Source organism: Pollachius pollachius (genome assembly GCF_949987615.1).
Source record: "Pollachius pollachius genome assembly, chromosome: 18".
Lineage (NCBI taxonomy): Eukaryota > Metazoa > Chordata > Actinopteri > Gadiformes > Gadidae > Pollachius > Pollachius pollachius.
In genome coordinates this window covers 10264229-10282247 of record NC_136951.1, presented here as the reverse complement: position 1 = coordinate 10282247, position 18019 = coordinate 10264229, and the positions used below count along the sequence as shown (strand labels likewise).

Here is an 18019-nt window from a genome sequence, read left to right as displayed (position 1 = left end):
AGGAAGCAATAAAATACTATAACAAGTGGTGTGTCTTATTCTTAGGGTTTAGTTCTACAATTGGATACTGGTTTGGAGTCACTGGGTCACATGGCATGGAAGCTATTGAAAATACTGCAAGTATTTTGTATTGATATATTTACGTGAAGTAATTTATTGACGGTCCCTAAATCAGTTTCCAGCGATTCACCGCGAGGCTCTGCGAGGTGCGCTAACCGTTCTCCTGCTGCTATAGTCGGGCAAATCTCCGTGAAGTCGCGGCTGGAACTGGACTGAATATCCGTCGAATATCCAACCTAAAACTAACTTCACCGCGGTCTCACCGTCGAACTTTCTGATCATCCCGTAGGCAATTATTCTCGTTTAATATTGTTATTTTCTATCTATCTATTTTTCCGTCACGTTAGGTCGGCTTCATATTTGTAGAATTGTTTGTTAGCGCTATTCCAAATTATATGTAGTTCGTTGCAGCTTCTGGTTTTCTGGTCGAGGGTTTACGCAGATACAGTCGACGCGGATCAACTCCAGCCAACAGCTACAGAGCTCACACTCCTGTTCGCTATTTGCAAACTGACGACATCGCACTGGTTTGGTCTTACATTGAATAAGGCAAATGGCCCCGTTTCATTTGCTTCTTGAACTAAATACTAATTTATCAAACGTAGAAACGTTCAGGGGAAAACATAACAAGGTGACGACCTGGCCAGCATTGCCATGAACAGGGCGATATTAGTGTTTTTGGGGCACTAGGTAAAGAGGTTCGGGCCCCCCTAAGGTTAATAGATCAATTAGAGTAGCTTGATAGTCTAGGAACACTGGTCCACTGTCAATATATTTTTCAATGGGAGAACATTGTGTATGTTTTTTACTTATTTGCCCTCAGCAACTGACAAAACTGCCCTATATTCATTTAAAAAAAACTACCTGGAAAAAGGCATCACACAAGAAGCCATATGTTAAATAAATACAATTTATTGAAAATATTGAATGTAGTAAATTTCAAACAACAATTCAATTTCCTTCACACTGGAAATGTGGAATTTGGTCATGTATTTTAAATATGGAACTGGGATCCTAATTCTTTCCACTTGGGATGATTACATTGGTGCATTTACCACACATGCGTCTACATTTTTAAATTAACCTCTTTTAGAAACACTATCTGCTAAAATTAGATAAAAAATCAAGAAAGAATTAAGATTAACACTAGAGCATATCTTGCTTTGCATTTACATTACCCAGGTTGGAAATAAGTTGGTCCAATAAACTGTATTCGTTATAGGCCTACTGGTTATAAAATAATGCAGGTAGAATTAAAGCCATGAAATAAAGGCATATTAGTAAGGCAGTGAATGCAATAGACGTGAGGTTATGTCCCTCACAATCAACAGACTGACAAAATGTAAAGCATTACAAGCTACTATTTCGCATTAGAATCCTGCAATGGTACTCATAAAAGCTGAATGTTTTCATGTTTATAGATGGTAATTGGTACCTTCCTGATTAAACTCAGGTAAACCGTATAAACCTTATACATTTTATAAATAAGGGGTCGACCCCCGAAGTTGATATGATTTGTCAGACCTTCACTACCACTACATTAACACTCCTCATTGACATACATGCCATTTAAACCATACTTTCAACCAGAGATGTTGAAGCGATAATGTGTCTTTTACAACTTAGCATCTAGTAATGATCTTTTATTGTGTTGAAATGGGGCTCTTTAAACAGCATTAGTTTCCCAAACTGTACATATTTCCAGAAGACTTTCAAATTGATATAAAAATGCATTAACAAACCTCTGGCCTAGTAATACGAACAAAAACAAAACAGAAACATTGATAGCCAATTTTACAAAAAGAATGGTATTTCTGCAATTACACATCACATTTTAAATCCTATTGGTATCTATATTGTTTTTTTAAAAGGAGTATTACCTAGACATGGGACATACGTGCAAGATGCACAGATAACAGATCTCTAGTTAAGAGTTTATCAATACCAAGAAATCCAGATTCATTATTCATCATCATCCTTGATCTCTTTCATACACACAAATTCCCTTTCATTTGAGCAAATCAAGGAACAATAATCTCTTGTCATTTATTGTCTTCCCTCTTCCTGTGCAAGGAAAAATCCAGCCATGTATAATATCTCTTATACAATGTAACTGGCCAAACTCTAAAAATCTGAATTTATTTTTGATTGGATTGCTCCATAACATTATTCTTTTATTCAATTCACTTCAAATAAAATGATAAATTATATTAAAGTAATTTAAATTGTGCAGTGATAGCAAGCGTTAGTGTGTGGCTGGTTGCAGAGTAGCCCTTATTGTTCATGGTTCAGCATGGAGCAGCAGGGGGTACCCCACTACTGAGGGCTGTAAAGACCCAATGAGTATGGCTTGTATTAGTCAAAACCTTTTTCTCACCTAACTTTGTAAGTGACGCAATAAAAGGAACGATTGGCACACAGAAAAAACAGAAATGATTGAAATTAATCATTTTCATGTCAAGCTCCCTGTAAGGTGAACCTAAAATAATTCCTGTATAAATTCATGGTAACACCTAACCGATTACTCTTAATCCATCTGCAGGAGACTTTCATCTCCTTTTTGGTTATAATTCTTAGACTCCGAGTTTGTTGGCTTGTGTCAGCACCACCTTGAGGACCGGCATGAAGGCGGACGTCTCGCTGAAGTTGCTGCTGCTAACTATGTGGGTGTGGATGTTGAGGCCATCCGTGTAAGCCCTCGACTCAATGCTCCTCGCTATGTTGTGCAGACCTCCTACAATGGCTGGGGAGAGCTGTGAAGGGAGGGGTGGGGACGGGAAGTGAGAGCGAGTCAAGTTGACAATGATTCATCCACTTCAACAGATTCGGCAAAGCTAGCAATCGTCAGATTATTTGACTTGAAACTGACTTGAAACTGATTCTGCTTAGCTAGCAAGTAACGGATTCTAGCTGTTTCCAAAATTCTAGCAATGAATTATATTTATATAGACAAGATTAATATTTACATTTGGTCTCAAGGCAAGACAGAATATGACAGTTAAACAACGAGGATCTTATTCTCACCGACTGCTCTCTGAGTTTGTCATACAGGGCTTCCAAGCGCTTGCTGGCGTCATCGAGCTTCCTCTTGGTTTGCTGGGAAATCGTTCAAAGTATACTTAATTCTGCGGTCTAAAGGAAGCGATTGAATACATGTCACATTTCGTGTCATTATCATTCATTCATATTAAAGACTCACAGGGTCACTAGCAACAGCCAAGCACTTCTGGATCACACCCTCGAAGGTGGTCTTGAGCACCACATGCTCCTCTGGGATGGGCTTCTTCAAGATCTTCTCCGCAGGGATGGACTGCATAGGCTGTGGGATGAGATCATGTCAGAGGATTCAAAGATGACTCATTCATATTAATATTAATGATAACCATATATTCTTTATTGTATAGCTCTTTTTAAGTACTCAAAGACAATTTATAGCAAGAATAAAATCACAGCAATCAAAAATTGCAGCATGGATATCATCAAGAATAAAAGTTTAGTTTAAATTTAAATTTTGGGCAGAAAGACGAGACAATAACAACATTTTTAAAACATTTAAAGCAATGTTTAAATCATGTTCATAGTCTTCCACCCACTCCCTGAAAGCGCCACTCCGTCATAATGTCAAGTTATAAAAATATGATGAAAAACCTAGTTAATGCAATAAGGTAATGTACAGTACAAGTAGAACAAACCGAATACTTAACAAATAAAAACTTAATACGCCAGAGCAGAATAAAGCTTGCGGATTCGTCTGGTTCCCAGGCCGGAGGTGGAGTATACCTGTATGTGGTCCCCCGTCGGAGCTCCAGGCGGACCTTCCACGCTGGTTTGAGGCATGGCAGGGTGACCACCAGAAGAGGGGGGGAGCTGCTGCCTGCCTGAGAAGGGGCCCTGGAAGGCCCCTTGGCCGGGGTCCATGGACCCCTGCAGAGATACGGGGGACATGGGCTGGGCCTGCGGGTCGCTGGCGGGGGGGCCCATGATGGGGGCGGTGATGGGGGCAGGTGGAGTGTAGTTCTCAAGGCCCTGCTGGTGCAGAAGGAGGACGACAGACACTGTGTTTTGATAGGCTCATGATCAGAGCATTGCCTTTTGCTGGCTGCGCCATTCAGGGAACCTACCTTCTTCTTTGTGGCTGCTCTGTTAAGAGCAGGAGGGTCGTTCCAGCCATTCTGAGGTCCTACAACAACAGAATGCCAAAGGTCATTTCCTATGGGGTCTGTTTTGAAATAACGCAATTTTAAGTAAAATAAAAGTTTTTTTATTGATGCGAGTAATTAAATTTTTTTTGTAGATTTGCAATGTGTAAATAAATATAATGCCATTTTTTTGAGTAAAAAATGAATTACAATTATAAATGAGAATAAACACGGTACATCCTATGTTAGTGATGCTATTTTCATTGATCTGTGGTTAAATCAGGACCTGCAGAAAATCGGTTTTATTGTAGACATAGTCCTAAAAGATAATTTGCAAAAACATCTCTTGATATAACCTCTTACCCTCAATGACTAACTTCATTAATCTACATGTCCACTTAAAAATACTGCAGGAATGCAATGGATTGATTTAACTGATTGCAGTTTTGCACAAATGGTCAAATCAATTTAAATGTATTGATTTTGGTTGACTCTGTTATTTCTCTGTTCTCAACCATGTGGCCATAATCAAACCACTGGCTTAGTCCCAAGTGTCTGAACTTGCAGATCTGCGCTTGGAGAGCCGTGGCAGACCACTAGATTTCAGGGTTCAGGTGTCGTGCTAGAGACCAGCGGTCAGCCTGTGTGTACCTGGTCCTCCGAACGGTGATTGCATGTATGAGACAGGCGATCCAGGCCCACCATGTTGGAACGGCGTTCCGTGCGCCAGAGGACCCGGCGCATAGGTAGGAGACGAAGAGGCGGAGGAAGAGGTAGGCGCAGTCGGAAAGTATGGCGCGTTGTACGGAGGAGAGCGGGACAGAGGCTGGTATACGGGAGAGGGCCCGGGGCCCGGCTGCATGTACTGAGAGCGGAAGCCAGGGGCCGGAGGTAAGGAGGAGGGGGAGGGGCGAGCAGCAGCAGGTAGTGGAGCTGCAGGGTACTGGAGGGGCTGATAGTTGGGTGAGGGCCCGGTCCCTGGCGCTCCATAGTGGCTGACCTGGGCTACGGTCACACGAGGTGAGGACAGATGCCGTCAGTAGGAGGACACACACAGGGCCGGTAGAGGCCGCTGGACTGTCGAGCGAGGTGCTCGCATGCTAGACATGCAACATGCTACTATGCTATACATGACATCGTGCTATATAGGACATTATTTATTGACACCATGCTATCATGCTTTATAACATTGCAAGATGATCATGCTATAAAAACGGAATACATGCTCGGAAGTGAAAAGTGAAAAGTAATTTATAGCAGGCATTCAAAACTCAGGCTATTGATAAAATGATATGCTAGGATGAAATCATTTTAGTCTTAAAATAGAAGGCATTTTAAGGAAAAGGAAAATAAAAGGTGGGACGGACGAATGACATGAATGGAGACTTACGCAGGTACTGATGGGGGTACATGTACCCTGGAGCGGAGGAGGGCGGGGGGCCGCCGGCAGCCGCTGGGCCCGGGGCGGGCATCCCGTGCGTGGGGTTGGGAGGAGGCAGAGGTTCGTTCTGCGGGGCACAGACAGAGAGGCCATGTGATCCATGAAACCCGATCACTCACAACAGGAGCCTTGTGACGCAGGTTGACCTGGAGGCTGCCGGCGGTGAAGGCAGGTCATGTTTACTAGTGATATCGCTGAGCGAATCGCGTTCCCCTTTAAGGTCTACTGTGGCTCTACTGTGGATAAAAAGACGATGCATTTCATTTTCCTATTTCGTATTTGTTATGCAGCAGATGCTTTTCATCCAAAGATACGTTATGTTGTAAATGAGCAAGTTGAGGCTAGGGTATCTTGCTCAGGGATGCCTGCAGACATTGGGCTTCGAAACCACAACCTTTCGTTGGGGGGGGGTCAAACACCCTAACCTCCCGACAATCCTGCCCCCCATTAAGAGACAAAAGTCAACATTAAGGAGCTCACAGTTCTCTGTGACACAGCCAACAGTGGGAGGATAGATCTGCAGTGCAGGTCAACAGGAGGGATGTTGCTTGAGTAAACAAATGTTGGATGAGGTTAATCCTTTGCGGGCGGCGGTTAGCATGGTTGCAAATGAATCATGCAGAATGTAAGGATGCATTGGAGTGAAGCATGGCAGTGACTGATTGATGAAGGTGTGACACAACATTTACTGGTGGGCTCCATAGAAACAGACTGGGGACAACTACCACAATAACAAGCATTCATTAAAAAAAAAAATAATAATAATAATAATATTCAAGCACAGAAATCAAAATAATATAAATAAATGCGCTCCCCAGAGTGGTTAAAGGGCTCAACATTTCTCAATCTGCAGCAGGACAATAGCTTGGGCATGCCGTGTTGTTTCAGTGACAGGAGGTTGGATTTTGTATTAAGGCAGTAGTAGTAGCAGCAGTAATAGCACATGCGTGGAGGAAGGACCGTGTGGGGGGGGGGGTGACAGTGTACCTGCTGGTCGGGACCACTGGCTAGCTGAACGGGGGGGATACTGGGGAGGGCTGTGGGGGTTTGGTTACTCCACGATGTAACAGTGGAGGCAGCCCTGACCTGAACACACAGAGACACACATGATGGCCACACCCCCTTGGGAAGAAGAGAGTGAAGGCCATCGCTGGGCTACACCACAACACTGGACCGCGCCCGCAGCAGGGAACGACTCATCTGCTTTGCTAGGGATAAGTTTGCATGAGGAATCCTGTCAAAGTACCGTTCCTATCCTGTTTATTGGTTCATTTGCCTTTGGAAATCATGTCACTTAAAGCAGTTTTTTCTTCTTATTAAATATACCATTTATTAAAATGGTAAAGTGTCCATGTTTTCTTAGTATTGAATTTACTCTACAGAAAAGCAAACAGACTCTGGATTATATTCCGCTCTTAGCCTGGTCCATAATGAAGGCACTTTGTCCGTGGACCTTAAGGCAGGGAACTGTGCTGGTTGGACGCATGTTGCGGGCATCATTAGTATGTAAGAAGATGTGCTGGAGTGATACCATTCCTTGAGTAATAGCGGCAGAAGACCATCTTAACCGTGGAGACCAAAAGCAACACGTTTACCCCACAATGTGATCGTATGGCAATGAGGATCGACACCGATGATTGTGATGCACTACAATAGCAATATGACACAACATACAGCGGCATATTAATGAATAAAAATGGGCCCCTACTTTACCACCACGAGCTATTACCAGCTTTGTCACCCCTGTCTACCCCTTTGTGACATAACAAGGGGGAGTGTGTAAAATCAACATACAAGCCTGCCCAGTGGGCCAGTGGGCCAACTGGGCAGGCCGCATGCACCCCACCTATGAGGTCACCAACGGCTCGTGTTTGAGACAGCTTGTAATGGCTGATTGGTAAAACAGGGGGCCGTTGAAGAAGTGGGCGGGGGGGGTCGTACCGGTTGATAATACTGTGGTTGAGATGGAGTGGAGGTAGGCTGGGGCGCCGCGGGCCCCGGGGCCGGCTGGGAGGGCCCCATGGAGGGCGGGGCCGGGTTGTACAGGGGCCTGGAGCCGGCCCCCGCCGCAGCAGCGTAGGGGTTCTGCCGGGGCGGGGCCGCAGCCTGCTGGGCCGGCGCGGCTTGTTGTTGTTGTTGTTGTTGCTGTTGTTGTTGTTGTTGTTGTTGTGGTTGGCCCAATGCCCGAGTTAGACGCTTGTGGAGCTGCTGGATACAGAGGAAATGAACGCCATGCTAAATGACATTAATACCTGAAAGTTGGATGGATTATAATACTATTATAGTAATACTATAATAGTTATTGATATCATTGATTATTCATTGGAGATGGTTTCCCCATGGTTTATTCAATCTAATTTTACGAATGAATGTTTTTCAACATTTTATTTTCACTTACATTTTATTTGAACGTGTCACTAATAACATATAATATGATAACATAACCCAACACATGCCATAGGCTGACACTTTCGATCCCAAACATCACTTTACAATCACACAACGAGAGCGCCTACAGCCCTGAGCCAGACCTCGGGGGCCTCCCAGCCCCGGGCCCCTCGGGTGAACCTCCAGGGGACGGGCTCGGGCCGCGGGACCCACCTGGTTGGTGCTCCCCGACAGGTAGGCCAGGGCGGTGGCCAGGCTGCCCTGGGAGGCCAGCAGGCCGGCGTACTGGCCCATCGTCTCCTCCAGCAGGACGCCGCTGGCGCTGGGGGCGGCGCCGCCCCCCAGGGCCTGCTCCACGGCCCGCCGCAGCACCACCACCTTCTCCACCAGGTCCTGCAGGGGGGGGGGCACGGCCGTTGGTTCACCACCGATGGGTTCTGGGTTTTTCCTCAGTTTTAACCATACCTCTCTCTTCATGTTGATTTATACTTAATGTTAGGGAGGAGTGGATGGCAGAACCCTTTGAGGCCGTGACCGGGATTAAGGGCCATACAAACACAATTGTCTCGAGTTAAACATATTTATTCTTGTTATCTCGCTAGGCACTCTTTTCTGCAATTCTGGATGAAAAGCAATAAAAAGTTTGATGGATTTAACCATTAACCATTTATTGAGCCTTAAGCACACGGCTGTGTTCTGGGGTCATGCTATGACATTCACACTGTGTGTGCTTTGGCTTCATGGGGACATTGGTTTCCAGCCAGGATCACATCGCCGAACAGATAAAGACAGACGGACGCCAACCACAGCAGCGATACAATCAGACAGAGAGTATTCAACAGTAATCAAACAGTGAGAAAATGAGCCTGAAGAGAAAATAGAATGCCATGTGGGGAGGCGAGGGAAGCGAGGTGTGGACGTACCTGGAGGGAGAGGGGAGAGTACCCTGCCTGAGCCCGGGTCCAACACGACACCACCTTCTCCACGTTACCAGCACAGATGTAGCACAGGGACGCCTGCGCCTGGAGCAGGGTGTCCTGGGACACCTCCAGGCGTCCACCCAGAAGATCTTTTCAAAATAAAAGTAGCATGTTTATTGGCATCTATTGACTTTTATACTTCATCGACGAGAGACTAGTAGGCTAAAAAGCATGTCGATTGGGGATATAAACCAAAAAAGTAACTAGGTGCTTACTAAAAGTATTAGAAGGGATGACATTTGAGTAGCAGTTGAGGCAAGGGTAAATAAATAAATACAGACAGGTGGAGACTGAAACAAAGCTTAAAGCTAAAGTACTATTTAATAACATTTATTTTTATTAGGGGGAGGAAGAGTAAAGGCGTCATGCTGAAGGTAGATGTCTACAGGTTGGCTGTGGTAATTGGGAATCAAACCCAGAACCTTTCTGCTAACAAACAAACCCCTGCTCCATCCATCCCCCTAAAGAATGACTGCATGAATGCACTCCTTATCCGGCATCTCCCAGGTGTACTGACCACAGAAGGCTGAGAACTCGTCCGGCCGGGCGTAGGTCATGACGGCAGCCAGGGCCTCCTTCCAGTTGGCCAGGTCACATGACGTCAGGATGTCCGTCCAGTCCTTCATCACCACCGCACTGATCAACTGCCGTCACAAAATGTCAGTTATCGAAAGATTTACTGAGTGATCGATAAATGCATACTTCATTCATCCCCTGGGGATATTGTAATGCAACTGAAGATCTTTATAAAAGATAGAAATATATAAAAGATCACAAAATAGTAAATACCATAAAGATAATTATAAACTCAAAATTACAGTATCTGTACTTCCACATATTTTTTTTATCAGAGGAGTTATGCAACAATATATGATAATGCACTGCAAATGTTTGCATATCCCACACACCATAGTTATAAAAAAATATAGTTGTAACCAGAAAAAAACCCTGTTGATGGAGGAAGTGTGTTGTGTTAAGCTGTTTACTAACCTTGGTGAGTTTGGTGTGCGTTTTGGAGAAATACTTCTTCTGTGTTTTCTCCAGGAGCTCCGAGCCGCCAGCGATGGCCAGGATGATGCTGTCGGCCATGCGGTTGTCGAGGATACAGAGGTCCACAGCCCCCTCAAAGTTTCCAGTCAGCAGGGCCTGGGTGATCAGCCCGTCCACGTCTAGATAAAGACACCAATTGGTGCTGTTAAGTACTAGTCTTGCTTTTCAGTGCTGACGGTTGTTAAGCGCTACTACTAAGCAGCGGCCTTTAACAAAAGTGACTTCAATTTTTTTTGAAAAATATAATTCTTGACAGTTAGGTACGTTTTGGCTGGAGGTCAAACTCCCTAGCCACTCCCCTGGGCTAATGCATTAAATATCTATTCATAAGGAAAACCAAACGTATTAAAATATATTTAATAACTATCAAATGATACATCAAAACTGTCAAGACATGATCAACAGATAATTCCCATGGTCAATAAAGCACCATCTTACAACAGCATACTGTTGAACTTATAGGTCAGTTGAGGACCTTTTGAATAAGAGTTCTAATTCAATTAATTCTCTAACCAAACCTAGAATTTCCTGTCTGACTGTCAGTCAGTGTCAGCCTATTTCTGTGCTGATTCTAATCAAATAAATGAACGAAAGGTGTGATTACCTTGGCTAACAGCGAGGTGGACGTCTCCCTGGGCAACAGCAGCAGGAGTAGGAGTAGTATCATCAGCAGCAGGAGGAGCAGTATCATCAGCAGCAGGAGGAGCAGCAATATCTGGGACTATATCAGGGACTATTTCAGGGACTACAGCAGAGTCCTCCAACGTCACAGGGGTCTGGTCTGCTGGCTCAGCCGGCACATCTTCTGGTAGACCCACATCCTGGAAGAAAAGGTTGGGGGTTTAATTAATGAGGATTTATAGTTTGCCGGGAAACATCTCTCTTCTCTTAATACAAGCCAATCTTTATCAGAACAGCATAACACCTCCATGTCAACCAGCATACCTCCTGTAGTGGTATCTCCTCCTCCTCTTCCTCCAAATTGAAATCCTCCTCATCCCCCAAATCCACATCCTCCCCCTCCTCGAGCTCCTGGTCCAGCTCCTGGTCCAGCTCCTCCCCCAGGCCCAGGTCTACGGGGCTATCAGCGTCCAGGTCCAGGTCAAACTCATCCTCGGGAAGGGGGACGGGCGCTGGCTCCTCGGGAAGGAGGGCGGGGGCCGGCTCGTCGGCCGGCTGGAGGTTAGCTGCCGAGATGAGGTCAAACACTGCCTCTGGAGAGATGTCAGCAGGGGGGGGCATGAAGCTGCTGACAGCAGGGGCCGCCACAGGCTGGAGGGCATCAGGGGCCGTCGTAGGCTGGAGGTCTTCAGGGGCCACAGTTGGCTCGAGGGCCACCGTGGGCTGGAGAGCGGCAGGGGCCACCACTGTCTCTGGCTACAGATAGTAGGAGAAAGAAAATAGTTATGTTAGTTAGTGAAAGGAAAAACTGAACCATACACGTAACTCTACATCACAAGGAGCAACACAGCAGCACTCAATAGCAACAGGTAAGAACAACATAGCATCAAGAATCATGGTTCCCCTATTGCCCTATGGCTGCAGTTCATTTTTTGTATTGCAAAACAATTGGAGATTGTGTTGGAGTAGGAAAAAACATGAAAAGAGATTTGAAAATGGAGTTAATTCAATGGGATATTTACTTCGAGGCTCTGCCACACGATAGCTAAAATAACAACCAACCACTGCCATACTTTCTGCTCTACCCCGTTGCCGCCTAGTTCCGGTCTTAAAAGCAACGTATTCTCGAACCTGAAGGTTGTGGTGAGTTATGTCTTAAGCCTCTGAGTGCTTGCCCACCACCTTGTCTCCTTTTGGTTGGTATTTCGTGTCATGAGTTCTAACCATTTCAAACAATGGCTCTAACTGAAAACAGACTTCCTCTGTGAGGACCGTAAAGAATGACTTCGATGTTTAGGAAAGCTTTTACGTTTATTATTGGCATGACAGGGCCTTTGAAGTGCATTTCGTTTACTTGTACAATATGGTGAAGTAAGTAGTTTTAAACAGGAAATACATTTAAACCCAGATTTTGAAATTGCACTTCCCTGATTACTGGAAGAGTAGTAGCAGGCAATTATTAAGGTAGGGTCATTTATAAACATCAATAAGCCTCAACAATATAACGGAAATGTGTTCCTAGTTGTTTTTTCAATGAGAATATCAAAGAACTATAAATTCTCCTGACGCAATCTAGTGTTGGCCAAAACTTCCAGTTCCTCTGTAGAAACTGTTGCACAGATAGTTTTTGGTATGAATATATGGTACAGCTTGGCAGGTTTTATATATAAATAAATAAATTGTAATATGCTTTTACTTTTTACCTTTTCAGCCATTTCCTTCAGGGCAGTGGAAATCTGCAAATTAAATAAAAAAGAAGTTTTAACAACATTACTCAATGCATTTAAACCACACAAACATTTTAAACTTCAAGTGTAGTGTGTTTTTTCAATACCTTTAGAGCTAGCTCCTCCTTTTTGTACCCCAGTAGATCAAGATATTGTCCACGGACATCACTGTCAAAATTAACCTGAAATCACAAAAAGAGGTTCTCTCATTGAAAATAATAAAACAACCGAAACATACACAGAAAATCTATTCACCAAATAAGTAGTATAAGCTGCTGCTACTACTAAAGTTCTATTTTCTCAATATCTTATTATATTCTTAATATTGATACTAACTGAGGTAGAAGGTTTCTCGGTCACTAGAACAGCAGTACCTTGAGGAAGGACCAGACGGTCCTCTCGAAGCCGTCCTGCGCGGCGTCGATCTTCTCCTGGCAGAAGTCCACAAAGTTCCCGTTGCTCAGCGTGGCCTGCAGATGGTCGGAGCGCGCCAGGAAGGCCGTCTCCGTGACGACCTGGCTCACGTGCACCACGTGCTTGGCGGGTTGCTGCGGGTTCGACGGTGCGTTGTCCAGGGTCACGAGCTTGCCGCCAAACTGCAACAGAGAAGAGAGATCTGTGTGAAGGATGGTATCTCAGAATTGGCTCTTCAGATACTGTCGTTGTTATTAGCGCTCACGTTGAATTTAGAATGCACCTAGTTGGAGGTGTGATGTTTCTGCCATCTTGCACAACAGGAAAACGACCAAGCGTTACTATGAGCCTACTTGAAGGTTACTCCAGTTTGGAAGCATCCTTGCATTTGTCTGAGCGTCAGTTACACGGCTTTGGATCAACGTGTCTAAATGGCCGAACCTAAGGTGACACTGTTATGCACATTTTGACAGTTGCATAACTCACGGCGAACGAGGCTCCGACGGGTCTGCGTATCCACTTGGGGGGCTTTTTCAGGGGGTTGACCATGGCAGTGGGGGCGGCGCGGGGGGATTGGGGCATCTGCAGCGGGGGCAGAGCCTGTCCGGTTCCAAACGGGTCCATGTTCCCGAAAGAGTTGGTGATCTGTGACGCACAGCGGCACACGCAACGACAACAGAGTCAGCGTCACAAAATTGAATTAGGTGCCTGTGTTATCAGATTTAAGGGCCTGATTACGTTATACGACGGTTTCAGAGTCCACCAGACGACAACCTTACACGGGCCCTGAAGCCAACTGTCATTTTCATCAATCATGTTTAGTGATTTTGCACAGAAGTTTTGGTCGATAGGGAGTACTTAAAGAAGAAGTCAATAATAAAAGATAAAGAATAAATATGTATACGTTGCAAATTTGCTCCTCAACATACGACGTTGTAGTGTACTATTTAATGGGATGGTTGCCTTACTTGGTCCGCTTGCCTCTGGTTCTGAGCCTGGCTGCTTCCTCCCATGATGGAATAGATGCCGATGTTGCCGTCGAAGGCTGCGGCTGACAGCACTGCCGGGTTCCTGGGACACCACTTGATGTCGAAGCACCACTGAGTGCTGGTGGGCAGCTCGTACAAAACCTGAGCAGATCAGTATGTAGATTCACGTTAGTTATTAGTTGTTGTTACACAATGTTGTATAGTTACAAAAATGATTACATCGTCAGCGTATTGTTTTCTTTAAAGCTTTAAATCTGCCTCAAGATAAGGTACAATAAGAATAAAGCGAAAGCCAAAGTTGGAGGCGCTTACCTCTGCAGTGTTTGGATTCCAGCAGAGAATCCTGTTGTCCTTCCCACAGCTCAGGAGCAGCTCAGGGTCCGCCAAGCTCCAGTCCAGGGCCAGGACACCCCTGAAAACACACACCCCGGTTAAATCCTATCCACTCCACATTCATAGGGATTCAAACTACCGGGAGAAGCCCTCAGACCGGTGATGAAAGGTGGAGGAGAACCTACCTGGTGTGGTTCTCCAGAATCTTCAGTGGGGACGTGGCGAAGCGGAGGTCCCACATCTGGATTACGGGCATGCGGTCGTCTTCTGACGACAGGACCAGCTGCGTGGCCACCTCTGGGTTCCAGACCAGCCCAGAACAGTGCATCTGAAAACATAACATATACGTCTCAGACATGGAGAAGTAGTATAAGCTGTGATAGAGCCCACCACATACGTCCCATACATGTGGTAGTAGGTAGTTGTTAGAAGATATGGTATGATTAGGATGATTATAAGCTACTATTGGTAGGAAGCCTCCTACAAGCTATTATGCTGACAAAAGTAGGAATAAGCTATTAAATGCATAGTAGTTGTTTTATAACTAATACACTCACTAATAGTAGTAGTTGTGACAGAGAGACGGACGGACAGATAGATAGTAGGATCAAATCTATCAATGAAGTAATTATACCAACTCAGTGATCCCATTACTATTTTCATAAGAGGATCTTGTATAGAAACAAGCGTACCCTGTTGCTGTGGTCGCTGACTTTAATGATGAGGTCGTTCTTGCGGAGATCCCAGACGGCGGCGCGGCCGCTGGGACTGGCTGAGGCCAGGATGTGCTGCACCTGACGGTTCCACGCCACGCAGCTGATGTCCTCCAGAGGCTAAGGCGGCAGTTCAGTACACCGAACCGGTTAGACGCATACAACAACATTCTGCAGAATTCAGCGTCTGTGTGTCTGTGTGTCTGTGTGAGAGAGTGTGAGTCTGTGTGTATCTGTGTGTGTGTGTGTGTGGGTGTGTGAGAAAGAGAGGGCAGACACTAAGTACATTCCATTACAATTAGGACAATATGTTTGTTCAACTGAAGCTCATGCTGCAATAACAAAAATTCGCATATAACTTGATTTGATGAATTTCTTTAAGTGGTTTCAAAAGACACAAAAACATTACAGAAGTGACCCAAACCATTCAAATGAACTGGTTATGACGTTAGCCTCAGCTGACATGTTACTGGAAGATAGGTTTACCTTTCCCAGACTGTACTAATAAAGGGTAAAATAAGGTTCTATTTAAGTTAGTGTTTTCCTCTAAAGTTAGCTTGCCTGCGCTGCGTAGCATTGGAATGTGTAGTGTCACTCTAATAACAAATGCTTTTCTTCACACTGACTAAGCTTGCTTTGTGTCACAATTCACATATTAACCACAGTCACATATTAACTCATCTTAACCTAACATTTCGACGTGTACCTGAGTTTTAGGTCCAGGTGTCATCGGAGAGCCAAAGTTATTCAGGTCCCAAATGTAGATTTCAGACTCATTGCCTGCGGACGCCACCAGGTTTGCCTGCGCACAAAAATAATAAAAACACATTCAGACTCAAATGGTACAATTCAGCGACATGATGAGCAACCTCACAGTTGTATCAAATAAACAACATCAGTGTGACATGAAGCAACACGTTCACATAGGGCCGTGTCGGACATACTTGGAAGGGGTTGACGTCGAGTGCCCTCACTGGCCCAGTGTGCTTGTCGCTCTGAGTAATGATGACGTCGTCGTCACCAGCCATTATTTTAGCCGGGTCGTAGAGGATGACATCGCCGTTCTCCCCACCGGCGATCAGGACCCCGTTAGGGTGACCGGCCCCGTCCATCCCATGGGGGCTCCACACCAGTTTGTGAAATCTTTGGGGGCGACAGTGTGAGAAATGATAGAGCAATACATTTATTAATAAATTACGTTTTCTGTTTTCGTACCAATTGAAATATCATTGAGGCCGTACATCATGTTGTATGCCATATGTCAGAGTATCACAATGATCAGGTATCAGGCTGACACAATGTAGAAGTTAGCAGGGATAATGAGGTGGTTACGCTGTTCAACAATACACTAGGGTATGGTTTCCAGCCTGAATGTCCGTGGCCTGCCTGCCTACCTGTGAGAGGACGAGAAGGTGCCACAAGACTTCATGTCCAGAGACGTATCGGCCAAGTCCAACTCAAAGATCTCCAGGCAGGCATTGGTGCTGAAGGAGGCATCCAGCTGCTGTGCGGAGGTCCCTGGAGAAAAATGACCACAAGAAAGTTTTGAAGAAAGACGTTATAAACATCCACTTTCTCTCTGTTTGATAAACAAGAAGAGAAACGTGAAGATTTGACTGGGATTCACTTGAGGCCTTCGCCATATTGGTCTTGTCTGAAGCAACTTTCTAATAGTTTCATGTCTGGGACGTGTGCTCCTACCTGTTGCCAGGTAGATTGGATGTTGCTGTGAGGGACTCCAGCTCTGGATGGCTGTACGATTGATCTCCTTCAGTTTCATCCTGACTAAAAAATAGAAGATCAGAAAGAATGAACATTTACCACAGGAAAGATTGAATATATAGAGTATAACACTGCAATGCATCAAATTCAAATTACGTAGTCCTATATTAATCTCCCAAGAAAACCCGACAAGAAAAAACACAAGGAATGTTTTGTCGAAACTGACCGTAGGCTGATAGATCAAATACATCACCATATTATAGGTATTGTGAACTTTTATGGGGATAGTTTGCAAGAATAATACATCGTTACAGGGTCTTGCGTTTGAGAGGTTGCATCACATGTACAGTGTTTATAGTAAGTGTGGATTAAGCACCTATGGTCGAGATTTTCTTTAATAATTATACGGTTGTAATGCTGTAAGGGTTCGACCTGAACTGAACAGATCTCTCTTCACTGTGCAGCCAATGATTGGATTGTAATTACTATTAATCAGTTTGAAGTGTTAAATGTTAAAGGATTAAGCCTTTTAAAGCCGTTGAGCAGTAGTGCAATAATCGATGGACATGTGTGTGAATGGATTTATGAAAATCTATCCAATTAGTAGATAACGTGAGTTCATACATTTGCATAATAACACATTAGCTTTAAAGCAGCTAACAGCTGATAGCGACAGAACTCATGGAGAAAGAACACACCATTGATTCTAGGACACTACGAGGACAGCACTTACATGACTTAAACCTCAAGAGCTCAGCGCCGTCATTGCATTAATCCCTTATTTTTGTACCCTGCAGTTTAGTATGATGGTTAAATGTTTATTACGCGGAAACAAACAATACCTAGCCGGCTAACTAGTATACGTTGAGATTCAACATTTCAAGTGAGTCCCTCGCATATCCCTAACACAACCGAGTATCCACTTACCTTCCTAAACGTTGATCTTATGCTAGATTTGTACATGCACGCAAGCATACAACTTGACTATGTACAAAAACAAGTCAATGTTAAATGTTCCTTCGCGTCTGCAGCTCGGTACTTGTGTCCGCTGGCCCAGAGTACAGGGCGAGATTCCACGTCTCCAGCGGTGACCATCAACGTGGCACTGCGAGGCTCCTCCCGCCGTGGTACGACGGCTTCCGGTAAACGTAGACGTTGCCATAACACGCCGGGGCCGCAACATAACCGGCTCCTGAGATGCATGCAGGTCTATTGCCGAATGCACTCTGCATTTTTATTTTTATATCCCTGCATTTGTTGCGATTGCTTGCACATTTGCAAAACGTTTTGCAATTACCAAAGGACTCAAGTGCTATTAGGTGACTGTTACAGGGTTTGTGGAAAATAACCATATAAGTAAAACAGCTTTTAGGGTTAATAAACTACGGAGGCAAAAGAAAAAGGGCACAACTCGCAGGTCAATTAAAGATATTTATTGAATC

General features: G+C 44.7%; 1 protein-coding gene across 6 annotated transcripts; it reads right to left on the bottom strand.

The window, feature by feature from the left end:
- Positions 1 to 1688: 1688 nt before the first annotated feature.
- On the bottom strand, positions 1689 to 17659 carry sec31a (SEC31 homolog A, COPII coat complex component). 6 transcript variants are annotated; one of them, XM_079755977.1, is made up of 28 exons: positions 17505 to 17659; positions 16557 to 16640; positions 16250 to 16373; positions 15800 to 15998; positions 15562 to 15657; positions 14835 to 14975; positions 14328 to 14470; positions 14122 to 14221; positions 13789 to 13950; positions 13307 to 13465; positions 12781 to 13002; positions 12514 to 12588; positions 12383 to 12415; positions 11004 to 11435; positions 10663 to 10879; positions 9999 to 10177; positions 9526 to 9652; positions 8952 to 9097; positions 8242 to 8421; positions 7582 to 7848; positions 6628 to 6726; positions 5590 to 5707; positions 4851 to 5204; positions 4182 to 4240; positions 3841 to 4089; positions 3260 to 3379; positions 3085 to 3156; positions 1689 to 2813 (listed from the first exon to the last, which is right to left on the bottom strand). In XM_079755977.1, exons 2-28 carry the CDS (start codon positions 16633 to 16635, stop codon positions 2634 to 2636), a joined length of 4332 nt encoding a protein of 1443 aa, XP_079612103.1. In that variant the 5' UTR covers positions 16636 to 16640; positions 17505 to 17659; the 3' UTR covers positions 1689 to 2633. The 6 variants fall into 6 exon arrangements, with proteins under 6 accessions (XP_079612103.1, XP_079612104.1, XP_079612105.1 ...); XM_079755978.1 differs by having other exon boundaries at positions 3841 to 4086; XM_079755979.1 differs by having other exon boundaries at positions 7582 to 7845.
- Between the last annotated feature and the right edge of the window lie 360 nt (positions 17660 to 18019).